General features: G+C 31.1%; 2 protein-coding genes across 2 annotated transcripts in view; both read right to left on the bottom strand.

Annotated features, from left to right (window-relative positions):
* LOC131612964 (GDSL esterase/lipase At1g29670-like) overlaps window positions 1-171 on the bottom strand; it is a 1966-nt gene extending 1795 nt beyond the window's left edge. The window contains exon 1 of the mRNA XM_058884697.1: window positions 1-171. This exon is cut by the window's left edge and continues 116 nt beyond it. Within this exon, the coding sequence (XP_058740680.1) occupies window positions 1-137 (137 nt within the window). The 5' untranslated portion in view covers window positions 138-171.
* Window positions 172-13289: 13118 nt separating this feature from the next.
* LOC131612963 (GDSL esterase/lipase At1g29670-like) lies at window positions 13290-15214 on the bottom strand. Its single transcript, XM_058884696.1, has 5 exons — window positions 14927-15214; window positions 14699-14826; window positions 14195-14440; window positions 13828-14062; window positions 13290-13745 (listed from the first exon to the last, which is right to left on the bottom strand). Exons 1-5 carry the CDS (start codon window positions 15174-15176, stop codon window positions 13501-13503), a joined length of 1104 nt encoding a protein of 367 aa, XP_058740679.1. The 5' UTR covers window positions 15177-15214; the 3' UTR covers window positions 13290-13500.
* Between the last annotated feature and the right edge of the window lie 1930 nt (window positions 15215-17144).

The following is a 17144-nucleotide window of genomic DNA, read 5'->3' as shown; positions in this document are numbered from 1 at the left end:
CCACTATCAGAGAAGGAGTCTCCAAAAATAAAAAGGCATCGCACTTTAGGTGAACTTCCACTGACAAAATGTTGCATGTAACATGCAGCCAAAAGAAAAAGATGAAAACCTAAACATGTTTTTGTCCTGCATGCCATTTCTCTAGGTATACAACTAATTATGCTATAGGAAAAAAAATGTTTTGATATGTATATTAACAAGATGGAGGGTGTATATATAGGATGCTTATTGCCAAAATTGCCAAAACAAATAAATTAATAAAGGATCGATGAAACTATTTGACAAGTTTTATAATTTATAATTTGTCAAAAAAATATCAATGAAGGACCACAAGTGATTTTAGTATAGAAACTAGGAATATGGAGGGATCCATGACAAATTTTATAGTTTCAATGAAAGAAAAACATGTTCTTAGAAAGGTTGGTAGTTAAGTGAAGGTTTTATCAAGGCATTTCCCTTGTAGAGAGATGCTAGGGTCAGGATCGGTCCAAGTCCAAGGCAAGTGAGGCCATCACTTTAGGCCTATTTTTTTGAGCCTATGAAATAGGCCTCAAATGCTGAAAATAGAGACCTCGAAATTTATATAAGAAATATAAGTTTCAATAAATATCTATAAAAATGTGATAGTCGACTGGTGATGATAATGCTTTAGTTGGTATGGTTCATTTTAACATTTTACCATTCTTAAAATAATTTATCTCAAGTGCAATATTATTTAACTAAACTCGTGTCAATTTACAAGATACACATGAAATAATTTGTATTAGATTGACTTTTTTAAAATGTCTTATGCCTCAAAATATGCTCGATTGGCCTTGGTTGGGGTTGTTGAGTTAACATGTCTTCTCCTAATATTATGAGATACTTATGGTAACTTACTTCCTTTAAAATGAGGTAACGGCGCAACTTGTGCTCTCTTTCATTTAATTACATATTTTGAAAATCAACCAATAAAATGTATCCTAAAAATTAAAAGAGGACCATCATTTACTTACGCTTTGAAACTAAGATCATGAAATCTTGAAAGAATAGTTGTGATTACCAACAATAAATAAACAAATAACGTGTAGATAAGGGTTTTTCTTACTGTTGGAATGACTTTTAGATCAAAAAAATTAATTGAATATAAAACAAAGAACGTGTAGGTAAGGGTTTTCTTACTGTTGGAATGACTTTTAGATCAAAATTAATTGAATATAAGACAAGATTATATGTGAATTGATTCGATAAGATGACTCAATTTAAAAATTATACACTGACCTAACTATCGTGTGGTTGCGTCTCCATGAGAAGTCGTACATTAATTAGTTAAATCAAACTAAACTAATCACCAATTTTAGATTAAACGGGCGATGGGGGCTAACATTCATCTTTGAGAAAGTTTCCAGCCCCTTTAAATTATAACAATTGATTAATAAGTTAATTGATAAAATTAGAAAAATTTATGAAATTAATATTAAATTTAGTTTTTATTAAGAGGTTCAAAGTCAAGTGCAAACCCCATTGCATTTTCTTTTTATATCTTATTTTTATTAAGAGGTTCAAAGTCAAGTGTAAGACCGGAGATTCAAACTCCATTGCATTTGTTTTCCACTAGTTTTTAAAATTGATTTGCATCCAAGGCTTTAGTGAATATATCAGTCAATTGTTTTTCAGTTGTTACATGAAAGTTTGGTACTTGAAAAAGTATGTCAAGACAAATGTCACTACTTGAAAATTCACTTTTAGTGACAAAATTAAATACATAAAAGGTTTTAAAATCGGTCACTAAAACAATTTGCGAGCGATTTATCGACCATTAATTATTGGTTGAAAAAGTGTTAGTCGCTAAGCTTTTGCAACGAATCTGTTAGCGCAACAATTGGGGGAGGGTCGAGTTCGGGAGCATTGTTATTTTTCGAGACATTCCTTTGAGCAACACATCTTTGTGGGAGACACACCACTTCTCCACCTAAAACCTTAAGGTGATAGGTGAGTGGGTTCTCCCACTTATAAATACTCAAGTCACCACATGCATTTTCAATGTGGGACTATTATCCACACTCACACTTGCATTATTCTCAACACTCCCCCTCAAGTGTGAGTCTACACGTTGACTCTTCAATTACATGAATATGTTGATTCTCTTCAACTACATGTATTCGTTGACTCTCTTCAACTACAAGTAAGCCGGTCCCTTTAATTTCTCGAACTAAATGCTCATGATATAATTTGTTAGCGCAACAATTGGGGGAGGGTCGAGTTCGAGAGCATTATTATTTTTCGGGACATTCCTTTGAGCAACACACCTTTGTGGGAGGCACACCACTTCTCCACCTAAAACCTTAAGGTGATAGGTGAGTGGGTTCTCCCACTTATAAATGCTCAAGTCACCACATGCATTTCCAATGTGGGACTATTATCCACACTCACACTTGTATTATTTTCAACAGAATTTAGTGAGTGAAATTTAGCGACCGATTTGGTGACTGAATTTAGTGACCGATTTTAATGTTCTTTTTTCGTAAAGTAAAATTAAAAATTGTGATACCTGGGAATCAAACCCATGAGCTCCGCATATTTTAATAAGACTTTGCCACTACGCCACTTAACGTCTATCATTATATTTTATATTTAAACATATATATACTTATATTTTTATATAAATATAATATTTGTTAAAATAATAAAAACGATGAAACTTTTAGTAAAAATTAAAAATTGAAAGAGAATTAAAATCTTTAAAAAAATAGTAACATAATAAAGAGGATTAAAAATCGATTAAAGAAAATAAAAAATATTAGTGAATGAAATTTCGGTCTCTAATTTTGATATAAATTAAATTGTATATAAAAATAATTTTTCGTGACCGATTTAGTGACCTCTTAAAATTGGCTCATGAGTATCAAATTTTGGTGGCTAATTCGGTCACTACACTGACAAAAAAATTTCGGTCACTTAAAGTGAATTTTCTAGTACTGTGTCTTAACAATAACACAATGTGAAGATTGATGTTACGGCATCATATGCTAACAGTAAAAATAGAGAATTATGCAGAAAGATAAATTGCAAAAATAAAAACAACACAATCAATTGTTAAGCCAGTTCGGTGCAACCTCACCTACTCTGGGGACTACCAAGTTAGGAAGGAAGTCCACTATGATAGTATTAGTTCTAAGCCTAAACAACCCTGGTTACAACTTGTCTCCTAATCCCTACCTAGTGCTACTTCTACCTAGAAACACCATGTAGATATGAGATCCCCCTCTTATTTCTAATCGTCACAGTGATAAATCAGTCACAATCCTAATGACAATTTAAAACCTAGAAACTTACACTTCCAATAAACAATACTTAGTTAACACCCCCTAACTAAGGAAAATACTTGATTTTACTTAATAGCTTCAAACAAGAACAATATTTAATCATTTGCGTAAAAGTTCATGGGTGAGAACAATAGCTTGATAAACAAACAACAATCAGTCAACTCAATGTATCAAAAGATACATGAGTGACATTGTCGCTAGCTACCACGAAAAATGACAGAGTTACCACTAAACATATTTATCCCATAAGGGGAAAGGAAATGCTAGCAAACCGCAAATGGACAAGAATAAGGTCTCGCGTCAAAGAAATGAGTACGGAAGTCGGTTATGCAGGGGGAAGGTATTAGCACCCCTCACGTCTGTGGTATTCCACAGGATTCACTTTTGTTGTTTCTAATCAAAAGGTGTGTTAATAATACTACTTACTTTGTAAAGGGAATTGCAATGCATGAGTAAACAAATATTTTTAATAATTATGCTCGCTAGAGTTTCCTGAACTCTATGCCTACTTACCTCTACTATGCAATGGAGAACTTAAAGTGTCGTAGTGCTTCCGAACATTTTCTAATTTTTATGTTTGTAATATGTTTTTTAGTGGACAAACGTCCTTATGGAACTTGCATGGGTTATTTTTTTTCTTTAGATGAACCCCTTAAGTGGTCCTCTTAGGCAAGAGTTGCTTGAATACATTCACCTATTACTTTAAAAAATGTTACAATATCTTAAAGTATTTTACGATTTGATTAGGAAAAGAGATTTTAGTCTTATTATATGCAAATGGGTAGCACACAAGCTAAAGGGATCTCAATCCTTCTTGTTGTTATGCAATGATGTACCTAAAGTCAAGATATCAAAGGAATACTACCTAATGATATGTGTCGTGCTAAGAAGGACTTTAAGGTGAGTTGTTGTGACAAAGGAGGAAGGCTTTTGAAAGGGTCTAATGTTGGGCTTGGATCTTTCATTTCGGATAGGCCTAACTCTAATACTGTCATGTTTGACCTAATAGCAGGACAAAGGACGCTGAAATAGAGTATGATTTTGGTACTTATATCATTGAGCAGACCCTGAGGCAAGCCACATCCTCTACAGTAAAGTTGCCCATAGCACTTCCAATATTGATATGTGGAATAGTTCTGAATCAATATCCTGGATTTAAAGGGATGCATGTTTCAGACTGTGACACAACCTTAAATAAGCAGAGAAATAACATTAGAATTATTGATGTCATACCTATTTTATTAAAAAAAGATATTAAAGTTATATACAGTGGCAATTTTGTAATTAAAATTAAAATTTTAGCTTTAATGCTAATCATTAATATCTAATTTTTAGAAAAACAAGTGTCTAATGTGTGTTACTTTTTTTTTTTTTTGCTATTTGCACCGGTGTCGACCCACCACAGGTGGGCCACTAATCCGGCTCGTGCGGAGAGGCATGCGCACTGGCCAAGCAAGATTGTTCCGCCTGGGAATCGAACTCGGTATTCCCCGAGTACGTCCTTGGACGGGGCTCCTTGCCAATGGAGCTCAACCGCTTGGTTTAATGTGTGTTACTTTTAAAACAAATAAATTTGCTTAATATAAGATACCTGATTTTAAGGAAAATAAGTATAAAAGGAAAAACAATAAAACATGTATATATAAATTCATACCTGATATTAAAAAAAATTAAATTTGAGAACAAAATTATTCCTTGATTTGATTTAAATTTAATGATTATTAAATGACCATCAAAATTCTTAATAAAGATGATCCACGTCAATTTTGATAATAAGTAAAAACATAAATATTTTTAATATTTCTTAAAAAAACATTAAGATGCTTAATCATTTCTAAAAATTTAATATACTTAATAAAAAATAGTTTCTTCTTATTTTTAACCAAATCTCCCTAAACCAATCAAGAGAATCCTGTTCTTAAATGTGATAGTAAAATTATATAAATAAATGAATAAAATTGGCTCTAAAAATCCCGCTTCTTCCCAAAATTTGAGATTTTGAATATATGCGTTTTTGAAAAAAAAAAAGACTTTATCACATAAAACCCTCGTTCTATTAGATTAGGATTTACGATTGCATCTTCTATCTCAATCCTTCTCTCAATCAAACTTGAAAAATCCTTTGAAAAAGGAAATAGATCCTCTCCTACCTTTCTCTTCTGCCATCCCTCTCATGCTTCATCTAATGGCTGAGAATTGATAAAAATCATAGAGATGAAAATATGTTGCTTTGAAAAGTGAGAAAAAAATAGATGAATGGCTATGATGATGGCTGAATGGAAACAGGAGATAAAACACTGCAGAGAATCCAAATCCTTTGAAAAATGTTCAAAATCAAAAACTTTAATTTATCGAAATCGGTTTTGAATCACAAACGTCATCACTCTCTTTTAAGCATCAATATTTCTTCAAATTGGAATTGTTGATAAGAATATATCTCTCTCCTGCTTGCAACTCATGCCGCCATATCAAGATTATTGTGGCACGGCCGTTTATTTATGATTAACCATATCATCCACTACAAATACAAATTCCCTCTTTCAAGCACTCTCATATTGTATTTTTGATTAGGGCTATGAGAGGTTATGATATCTTGAGAGGCTATATTGCGAATAAAAAGCTTAATTTTATATTTATCAAGGTAAGTAAATTGTTTTAAATTTATTGATATTTCATATGAATTATATATATAAATAATTATATGTTTTGTTATTTATTTAATTTGTAGGCACATCAATGACAATAGTTGGGCTTGTGGTTATTATGTAATGAAAAATATATTTGACATTATCCAGACGAGTATATTGCAAGGATTACATGAGGTAATAACAGAATATTTCAATATTTAATACTTCAATATTTAATACGTAAATCATATCATTTCATGTTTTAACATGTTCTTGTTTTTTATTTTATTGTTTGTATTTGTAGATATATTATGATCCATCATCATATGACAAAGATGTTATTGATAATATTCGACAACTCTAGACTCAATTCCTTTTACAAATAGTTGAAGAACAAAATCAGCTTGAAGAGAACGAAAAAGGAGTCAGAAAAAGATGGTGTTTTATAGGAATTAATATTGACTTATTATTTGACATTGTTTTTTAATATAATTTTTTTCTTAATTTGGATTTACACTCATGGGTACGATTTGTTAAATTTAAACCAAAATTGGTGAGTTTATTTTTTTTCAATTGAAACAATAAGAAAAAATTTATCGGTGCCATATATGACCTCAACTTGATTTAAGATTAAGCAATTATGTTATATAGCAATTATGATTTAATTAAAACTAAATCACACTCAATGTCATTTATAACACCAACTTTAATAAAGAACAAGTGTGATACATATGCTATACAGACATTATAAAAAAAGTTTATACATCCAATTTAAGAAAAAAATAGGTGTGAAAGGTTGGTTTCTAACCAAATAACACTTCGTTAAACTTTGAACACCCAAATTTGGAAAAAATTGGTACGATATATATGTTCTACATATTTTTTGGATAAAAAATAGGTGTCATAAGTTAGTTTCTAATCAAACTATTCTCCATTAAACTTTAACACCTGTTTTTAGAAAAAGTAGGTTCAATTTATAAGTGTTTACACCTTTTTGAAGGATAAAAAAGGTGTCGAATGTTAGTTTTAATACCTATATGTAACACTTATAACACCAGTTTATCACCGGTGTTAAATCGATTTACCATACCTTTTTTAAAACCGGTGTCAAAATCATACTTACAATACCGGCGGCAACAACACCGAAAAAAATCAGGTGTTAAATCTCTAAAAAATTGGTGTTAGATCCCTTATTTACACTAGTGAAGGGACGTGTTGTTTCCACTTCTAAGGCCTATGTCATAGCATAATTAAAGGGAACCTGTAAAGAGTTGGATGAGAATATCAGAGTTAGTATTGCATGAAATATAACTCTTGAAAAGGTCATTAAAGCCTTGGCTAAAGAAGGTGCTCAAAAGGATGTTGGGGTTGAAGAATGTAATGAGGAGGAAGAAGGTGATGGTGGTGAAGTCGGATGTCCTCCTGATGACTAATTCTTTATATTTTTTTTATTTCTCTCTGATGTAATGTTTAAGGGCTTATGAACCATGTTTTTGTAAGGCACTTTGTGTTGTTGTGGTGTAATTCCTAACAATTAATGTGTTTCCATCAATAAAGATTTTTTTGTTTCCATGTGTGCTTCCAATTTATTTACATTTACTCTAGGCTTTTTGTCAATATTCTGGCTCAAAAAGGGAGTGAAGTGTTAGTGTTTTCTGTCTGTGCTGATGTTATAACACATGTCTTAACATGTTGATTAGCATCCTAATAGGACTGTGCTACTACTAAGGAGAAAGTATTTATTGTGGTTGCTTGTTGTATGCAACTATTTAGGGGGAGCATAATAGTCTGTCATGCTTGTTGGTGCTTGTGTTTCTGCTACTTATGTGGTGCCTATGTGCAATGATGTCAAACCACATGTTCTGACATCTTTCCTGATGTGTTATGGAGTACCCTGCTAACTCTGGATTTCCCTGTTTATTGTGAGGTTGGACTTCTCTTGATTTATCTGCTACATGTGTCTTTGATGTGTGGACTTGGGTAGTTCATATTTTACAGGATTTTATGGTGATTTGGGTTTTCTCTTTGAAGGGGAGTCTTGATCATGTGTGACAAGAGGAGTTTGGATCTATTTATGATGTCATACCTCATGTCTCAACATCTGTCTTCTGGTGTGCTTGAAGATGATGATCTATAAATGCATGATTTTTCGAATATGTTTTCTGTTTGTAGTTTGTATCTCCAAATTTATCAAACTTTAGTTGCTTTAGCCAAAACTTGCCAAAAGGTGAGATTGTTAGTTCCATGGTTTTATGATTGGCTAAATTTTAGTAAAACATGGTTCTGAACTGATGTTGAGCAGAATATCAAAACATCATGATCATCTAACATGACAGTTCTGTTGTCATGTGTTTTTGTCCAGATGTCTTGACATCATGGTCTGTTATGTAGTAGGCGGTGCTATTTTTATATATAATAAATCCTATTAATATAAGGTGTTGCCTCAAGATGACTTGAGCCAAATAAAATTAATGTGTAAGTTATATATAAGATAATGCTTATTAACAAAAAAAAGTGATTCCTAAGTTCTTTTTTTTTGTAATAGTAATCATAAATGTTGAGACTCCCTCAATAACGTTTTCTTTGACCATCATCACTAATATTCTTAATCATGGACTTTAAATTAGTGTATACTTAAAATTATACTTCTTTTTTCTTTGCACAACTTCATTTATTATTTGCTAAGACTTCGCGTTGCAGACTGCTTGCCTTCAAAAAATACTAAGGTTTCACCTTTGTACCTCAATTTTCTTGGGCCCAAGTGGGTTAAGTTTTTCAAAAAGGTCCAAGATTATTTCACTTAGAACTTTTCAGTTTGTCAAAACAAAACAGATCGAAATTGCCTATTCTTTTGCAGTGTGTGCATTTATTAATTGCACGATTCTTTTTCTTCTTATCTATTTTTTCCCTAGGCTTTTTGTTCTTTTTGAATTCTTGTTCACTTTTATAAGGAAGGCCTCTGTAGGGATGGCAATGGGCAGGGTTTGGGCAGGGTACTATAGTACCCGTCCCCATACCCGTAGTTTAAAAAAATCCCCGTACCCGAGCCCAAACCCGCGTGGGTATCAATATTCATGCCCGTACCCGTACCCTGTGGGTACCTCAATGCCCATACTCGTACCCGTTTACCCGCATTTATAGTAAAGTTAAATCGTTTAATTACAAAATCATATAATTTAAGTATTTTTAACAATATTAAAAAAATTATGTATGTTATTGTTGAGTTAAGAAACAAATAAACACTTTTATTAAAATGTGTAATGATTTAATAGCGATATATTTTAAAAAAAATTTAGAATCATGCATTTTTATATAACAATATAAATTACATTATAGAAATATGTAGTGTGAGTATGGGGCGGGTTGGGTAGTAAGGTACCCGTGCCCGCACCCATACCCGCATACTTTAATGGGTAATTACCCGTGTCCGTGCCCATACTCATTTTTATGGGTATTTACCCTACCCGATATGGGGTTTTTTGTGGGTACCCACTGGGGATGGGCCAAATTGCCATCCCTAGGCCTCTGACTTGATAGGATCAAGTCAAAATTTTCTTTCTCTTGGGTAAAAACTCAGCAGGTAGGTTTTTGCGAACTTTGTACCAGAGACCACCCAATCGGCTTTTGTCCTCTAGCTAAAAAGGAAGTAAATTACTTGGGAAATCAACAGTAAATGTAAGCACCATATCAAGGGAACCAAAGCTATATGAACAGAGAAAACGCAAATTATGTCAAAAATTGGATGCAAGATTTGGGACCGTCAAATAGGCAAAATCCATACCAGAGTTTCAACTAGAATTTGCCCTAACAAGATCGAACTTCAAGATAGAAGATACATTACAACAATTCATGCAGTTGTCTATTGTAAATCAGAAGAAAATTGATGCTTCGATTAAAATTTTGAAAACACAGGTGGGACAAATTGCAAAACAATTGGCAGAACAACGAGGTACATTTACCGCCAACACTCAAATGAATCCAAAGAGCTCTGTAAGTCAATAACAACCAGAAGTCGTAGAGTGATTGAGTCGTGTATTAGAGAATACTGAAAAAGAAAGAATTGTTGTAGAGGAAAAATAAAAACGAGCTTTCAAATAGTTTTGTCTTCATTTAAATATGTCATGCAACTTTCTTGCGTTGCTTCACTCAGTGAGTTTCCTCGCCTCATTAGCAAATATTTAGATTTTGCTTTTTTATCTACAACTTTTATACAAAATGATAATTATCTAATATTGTGTATTGACAGTCCAGAATATTCCCTCAACGCGCTTGGAAAAGATCACTACACCTTCTTACTTGGATTGAAATACTCCCCCAAATGCTGGTAGCGGCTAGATTCGGGGTAGGAATATTGTTCTTGTTAATGCACTTTCACGACGCATTACTATGATATTTGGAGCTGATGTGACTCATCAACACACTGGTGAAGATTAGGGCCGGCCCAATCGGCCTGGAGTCCCCGTTCAAATTTTAAAAATAGGATTAAATTTACGAAAAATACAATTTTAAAAATTATAATTTTAAACCTGTTTTTTTAAAAATGATATAAAATGATTGATGCTGAAAAATAAATTATTAATTTACACCTATTTCTAAAAAAATAGATATAAAATCTATTATTTTTGTAATTAAAAAAAAATTGGGCCTCTCAAAATTTGAGACTCAGTGCTGCAGCTCATGCTGCACATGGGGAAGACCGGCCCTAGTGAAGATTCAAGTTCATCAACAGCAACAGCAACTGTATGTTTCTATATTTGAATTGTTTTTATGTTTGAATATATATATATATATATATATATATATATATATATATATATATATATATATATATATATATATATATATATGAGGAGGGTTATATTTACTCAAAGAGTAGGTTATTATAACTTACTCCAACTCTTGACTATGTATTATTTTCAATCTAATGGTTAAAAATAATAAGGAATAGTTTTCTCTCTCCATATTTATCTATATTTGAATTGTTTTTAGGTTTGAATATATATATATATATATATATATATATATATATATATATATATATATATATATATATATATATATATATATATATATATATATATATATATATATATATATATATATATATATATATATATATATATATATATATATGAGGAGGGTTATATTTACTCAAAGAGTAAGTTATTATAACTTACTCCAACTCTTGACCATTTATTATTTTCAATCTAATGGTAAAAAATAATAAGGAATAGTTTTCTCTCTCCATATTTAATTTCTTATTATTTTTAACCATTAGATTGAAAATAATAAATTGTCAAGATGTGGAGTAAGTTATAATAACTTACTCTTGGAGTAAATGTAACCCTCATATATATATATATATATATATATATATATATATATATATATATATATATATATATATATATATATATATATATATATATATATATATATATATATATTGCAGCAAGCTAGTAAATTATTCGGTTTTTGTTTTCATTTAATTAAATGATATCCTTGATGACATGAGATCTTTTTGTATTCATTGTTTAATTCGACGTCACGTGTAAGTTTAATTTTCAGTCCAACAAAGTCATAGATATTGTGGATTTCATAGATTGGGTCAATTAGTTTCGTCAGAAAGTGTACTCTCAAATTTTTTTAAAAAATTGGCGGTTTTAAACCGCCGCAATAGACTTTCAAAATATAGAATATGTAAATAAAAGTGACGGTTATTTTAATATAGAGGCAGTTTAGAACCGTCAGAGATATCTTCGACGGTTGGATTTCTAAGTCGTCGCAAAAGAGGCTCGTGACACACCTTTTTGTGACCCTTATTGAACGGGTGCAGTTACCGTGCATAGATAAAAATCTATGCACCATGCATAGATTATTATGGACCCTTGGATCATTGGATCAAATTCTAGACATCAATTGTTATTACTCAATACTCAATACTCACCACTCAATACTCAATACTCAATACTCAATACTGGATTAAAAACATGATCCAATGGCTTATGTAGGCTTATGCATGGTGCATAAGGAAAATCCTTATGCATATTAGCCAAATCCTTATTGAACCATCGTAACCAGATTTTAAGCGGTTAATTAGAACCGCCGTAACTTCTAAAATAAACCATTACAAATCCCCTTTTTCTTGTAGTGCACAAATCATCTAAAAACTTTAATTAAAGTTGTTGTCACCTGTAATAGCAATTGGAATAGGGGGATAGATAATTCAATACATAAAATAATTGACCTTCTTACGGGTTTTGGATTACTTTCATTGTTCTCCATGCTGAGCAAGCTAATATTATCTAGGTAAATTCTTAGGTACCTATGATAAATAGTTGGGTACCGGTACCTTTAGTGTAAATTAATTAAATAAAATTAATTTATTTTAAAATAAAAATAATTTAAAATGTGACATGGCAATGAATAACTTTATTTGATTGGATAAAGGTACCGGTACCCAACTAAACTCAAGGGTACCGGAGTGTTCACCTATTATCTATTTAAATAAATAGTATACAACTATTTGAGGCTAGGAATGAATGTAGCGTCGAATTTAGTAGACATTATTATTAAAAACATTGAAAAATAAATATTAAATGAATAAACAGGTTAGCTTTTACTTCTCGTGACGTAAAAACAATGTTAGAAGTGTTGGAGCCGTGGCCTTTGCGGGGGATACAAACCTTCGTAATTTGTACCTGAAAAACTGCCGCAAAACAACAATTTTATTTAAAAAATGTACATCACATTTAACATAAATTCCAACCGCCGTAATCAACTAATGACGGCTTGAACAGTGGTTTTTGAAACCGTTGCAAAAAATGGCAACGACATCATGTTTTTTGGGGGGTTGTAAAACTATCGCAATGTCAGTTTCTCGAAGTTACTAATTGCCGCAACCTGGTCTTAAAACTACTACAAAACAGCTTTTTTATGGTAGTGTTTTAATACATTTGCAATGTATTTGTTGTCATTTTATAACTATATCATAAAAAAAAAATTTATGAATTAATATATCTAGCGGAGGTTACGAACCTTTGTAAGTCGTATTATAAACTATCGCAACGTACAAATTTATTTAAAAATGTTCATTGAACGGTTACAACCATCGTAAATCAATTAGTGACGGTTTGCACGACGTTTGTTAAAACCTTCACAATCAATCCTCATGACACCATGTTTTATGACCATTGATAAACTGTTGTAAGCTCTATTTTGCAGTGGTTCATACCGCCGCAACTTGTTCTTAAAATGGCCGCAAAACTTATTTTTTTTCTTATAATGGGGACGACTGGTATGATTTGACCTTATTCTGTACCGTCATATTCAACCATTTTTCTATCATAAAAAATAAAATAAAAGAAAACACAAAGAGACACAAATCTATTAAAGATAATAGCCATATTACATTGAAAGGGAAATAATTTCAACATCAAACCATGTCATCAAGACAACATTAAGGACTAGGACATCAATCCTTACTTATTCTTGTGCAAATATGATTGCTTATTGGCTGAATAGAAATATTACTGTTTAATGCGTACACACGAGCTTATTTAAACACATCATTCTGAGTAAACCTTTTTTCCAGTAATGAACTGAGCAAGTCGGTTGATATCCATTGGATAAGTCGCATTTGGATAAGAACTGCTATCGTAAGAAGCTAATGCAACAAGATTGTTCGCGGCTTCTGTGGGATGAATTCCATCAAAATAAACATATTCATTCCTATTATTGCATGGAATTGTATCAGGAAAACAGAATCCATTACCCTTTGTCGCACAGCATGAAACATTTGCAACAGTGAAACCTGAAACACAAAATATCATACTCACTTCAATAGTTTCATTATTAATATAAAAATAGAAAATGAAATTAATTCAAATATTTACCAGCTGAGTTGTCTAGGGCAATAGCAGTGGTATTTATGAAGATAGTTTTGGAATAAATAAGTCGAGTATTAAAGTCATTCACTAGATTTTTAAGCTTTTGACTAAATATTAATGCAGCAGCATTCTGTTTTTCAACACATCCGGGTTTCCCTTCATCAATAATGGAAAGTGGAGCGCAACCTATTTTATCCAGCCCAACTAGCACGAGTTTTCTTGCATAGTTCTTATGCAAAACCTGTCAACCAAAAAAACCAATTTATTACGAACAATCAAATCATCATTTACTAATATTCAACTTGAAGTAGATTTTAAGTATAATATAAATAAAAGTTATTTTAAATGATATTGACTAATTCAATATTTATACCTGTAGATAAGTGGATAATTGGTCTATAAGAACTTGAGCATATTGTTCGGGGGTATAAGTTTTACTTGTTGAGTAATATTGTGGCTGGAAATAGTTTAATGCATAATCATTGGTGCCTATATAAACATAATACAAGCACTTTGATAGATGATCTTTGGCTTGTGACAAACCACCAAGCTTGGCAACAATTCTGGATACTATGATTTTGTGATTTTGTAACTGTAATCCCAAGTAGATATTATTAATCTGCATATGTTGCATAACACTACATTAGATGCATTCATTATCATTGAAATTATGAGCATATCACCAATAAACATACCAAAAATTAGTTATATACGCTTGCAGTATTTAATAAAAATAAAATGGTGAACAATTAGAGTACTTTACTTTAAAATATTATAAATAGTAAAGTCGAACCTTATATCATTTCCTCATTAGATCTTTCTCAATTATATAGTTTGACAAGCGAAATAAAAAAGAATATAGGTATGTATACAATACCGCTGTTTTTTTTCCCGTCTCATAACGAATTCCACCTGAACTAGATGCATAATTAACACCTTTGAGTATGTCATAGCCAGTAGTATTAGCGAAGGGTGGGATGAATTTATCAAATCCAAGTAGTTCACCTACAACGACGACAAATTTTTATTTTGTGTTGGTTAAAAAAAACCACATTATTTAATGGCTAATATAAAAAAAAAAATCATGCAGTTCTTCCATTGTTACCAATTATGTCAGCTTTGGTTCTTCCATTGGTAGCTCTTCCTGTTGGTCCTGTTGGAAAGTCGATACCGAATGGCTTATAATCTGACTTTGCTGCGGTGTCAATATAGTTATTATTTCCACTGTCAGAGAATGAGTCCCCAAATATGAAGAGGCAAGGCACTTGAGATTGTCCGTTAACACAGTGCTGCATGTGGCATGCAGCCAAGAGAACAATAAACAAACCAAACCATGTTTTAATCTCATAAGTCATTTCTCTAGGTATAAAAATAACTATGATATAGGAAAATGAGTAATGAGAAGTGTGTATTGATATCACAAAATGTAGGGTATATATAGGACATGGCTAGGATATTTTAATCATCGTACCCATTATATTTAACATTAGTTAACATTATTTTTTACCACATTAAACATACTGAAAGAATAAATTCTAACGCAAAAGGGCAAAATTACAAAGCCCTTACAAACAATGGTGAAAACCCATAAGAAAGAAGTTAGAGTAGCACCTAATTATTCCAACTGCCCCAATCGCAATATCCAAAACAAATAAAAAAATCTTCACTAAGCACAGAATAAACGTGGGTAAACAATGGGTAACAATTTAGTAGAATCCTATAATAGTAATACTAATTCCTCGTCTTTTAACCAAATAAATTGATAAATTACAAGGTTTCTTATCATTTTAAGATAATCAAAATTTAATTAAAATTCTTTAGTACTTTATCCTTCTCATGTTAAATATTATATTTAAGTTGAGTGAAATTTTTTAAAAAATGTTTGATTTAATTTCAATGTAAAAATTTATATATATATATATATATATATATATATATATATATATATATATATATATATATATATATATATATATATATATATATATATATATATATATATATATATATATATATATATATATATAAATTCGAAAAATATTTCACTTGTGTTTTTTTCTTGTATTTTTTTTTTAAAATAAGCAATGGAATTAAAAGGAGCAAAAGGGATGCTCCACCCCGAAACAAAACGGAAAGCTCCTACCTCTCAAAACACTCAAGAGGTAGAATATTCCAATAATAAAAATTACAAAGATTCACCTTCTTATAAGAAGAACAAAGCCAGCTCCACGAATTATGAACAATTCCGACATACATTCGGTAAAACTAAAAGGTTTTTCTTGTATTTGTTGGTACTTCTATTTATCTTCTCTTAGTGACCTAATATCATAATTTTAATTGTTGAACAATTGAATCGGAACAAAGGAGATTGATTGAGGTGAATTGAGGTATTCATATTTCATACATGGAATATTCATCCTTCCCTTTATTTTGGAAGGTAGAGGCTTTCCGTTTTGTAGTTTGCGGTTGAGAAGCATCTTCTCTTTTAATAGATATCTTGCCTATTAAAAAAAATATTTCATTTTTTTTAAATGATTGATTTCTACAAGAATTAGTTTAAGTGAAGATTAAAAGCACGTAAATAAAGAGACAGAGTAAGAAAAATCACATAAAAAATTATCTTGATTCGACTTTAAATCACACAGCTTACACTAGTTCTTAAAAATTTCCTCTCGAGATTTTCACTAACAACTTTGAGTTTTTACACGGGTTCAACCCAACAACTTTACATCAACAACTTAAAAATTTACTCAAGTTCATTCCAACAATCTTACACCAAACTCATTATCGGTTTAGCTTGCAAACTTAAAATTTACCACAAAATGATCGCCAAAAAAAAAACATAGCCTCTTGAATATACTAATCCACAACACAACAGACAAACACAACTCTCAAATGAATTTTTTTCACTATCTGACCACTAAATCAATTTCTATTGAATAAATTTTACATTATGTAGATGTTTATCATGCATAATATTTACTTTTTTATCTTTCTTATGTAGATGTTTAACGATGAAACCCCATTCCCCATTGAAGAATATTCAGAAATTCGTAAACGTTGGACGTTTATCTTCAATGTGGTTAAGATAGCTGCTGGTTGATTTTGTAATATGGTTGATATATTGTTGAGATTAAAGATGTAAATAACATATTTTGTGTTCTATGTAAATATTAATTTTGAATTTGGATGCAAAATATATAGGTTGATTATTATGCTCTTTATGCATAGTTAACAAAAACACAGGTTTCTTTTAGTTCAGTGATATGGTTAAAATAGATACAGGTTAAAATATAGGAGAATTTTTAAAACCAGATGACAAA

The sequence above is a fragment of the Vicia villosa genome, linkage group LG6 (assembly GCF_029867415.1).
Source record: "Vicia villosa cultivar HV-30 ecotype Madison, WI linkage group LG6, Vvil1.0, whole genome shotgun sequence".
In the NCBI taxonomy this organism is placed as follows: domain Eukaryota; kingdom Viridiplantae; phylum Streptophyta; class Magnoliopsida; order Fabales; family Fabaceae; genus Vicia; species Vicia villosa.
This window is presented reverse-complemented; position numbering and strand designations above follow the sequence as displayed.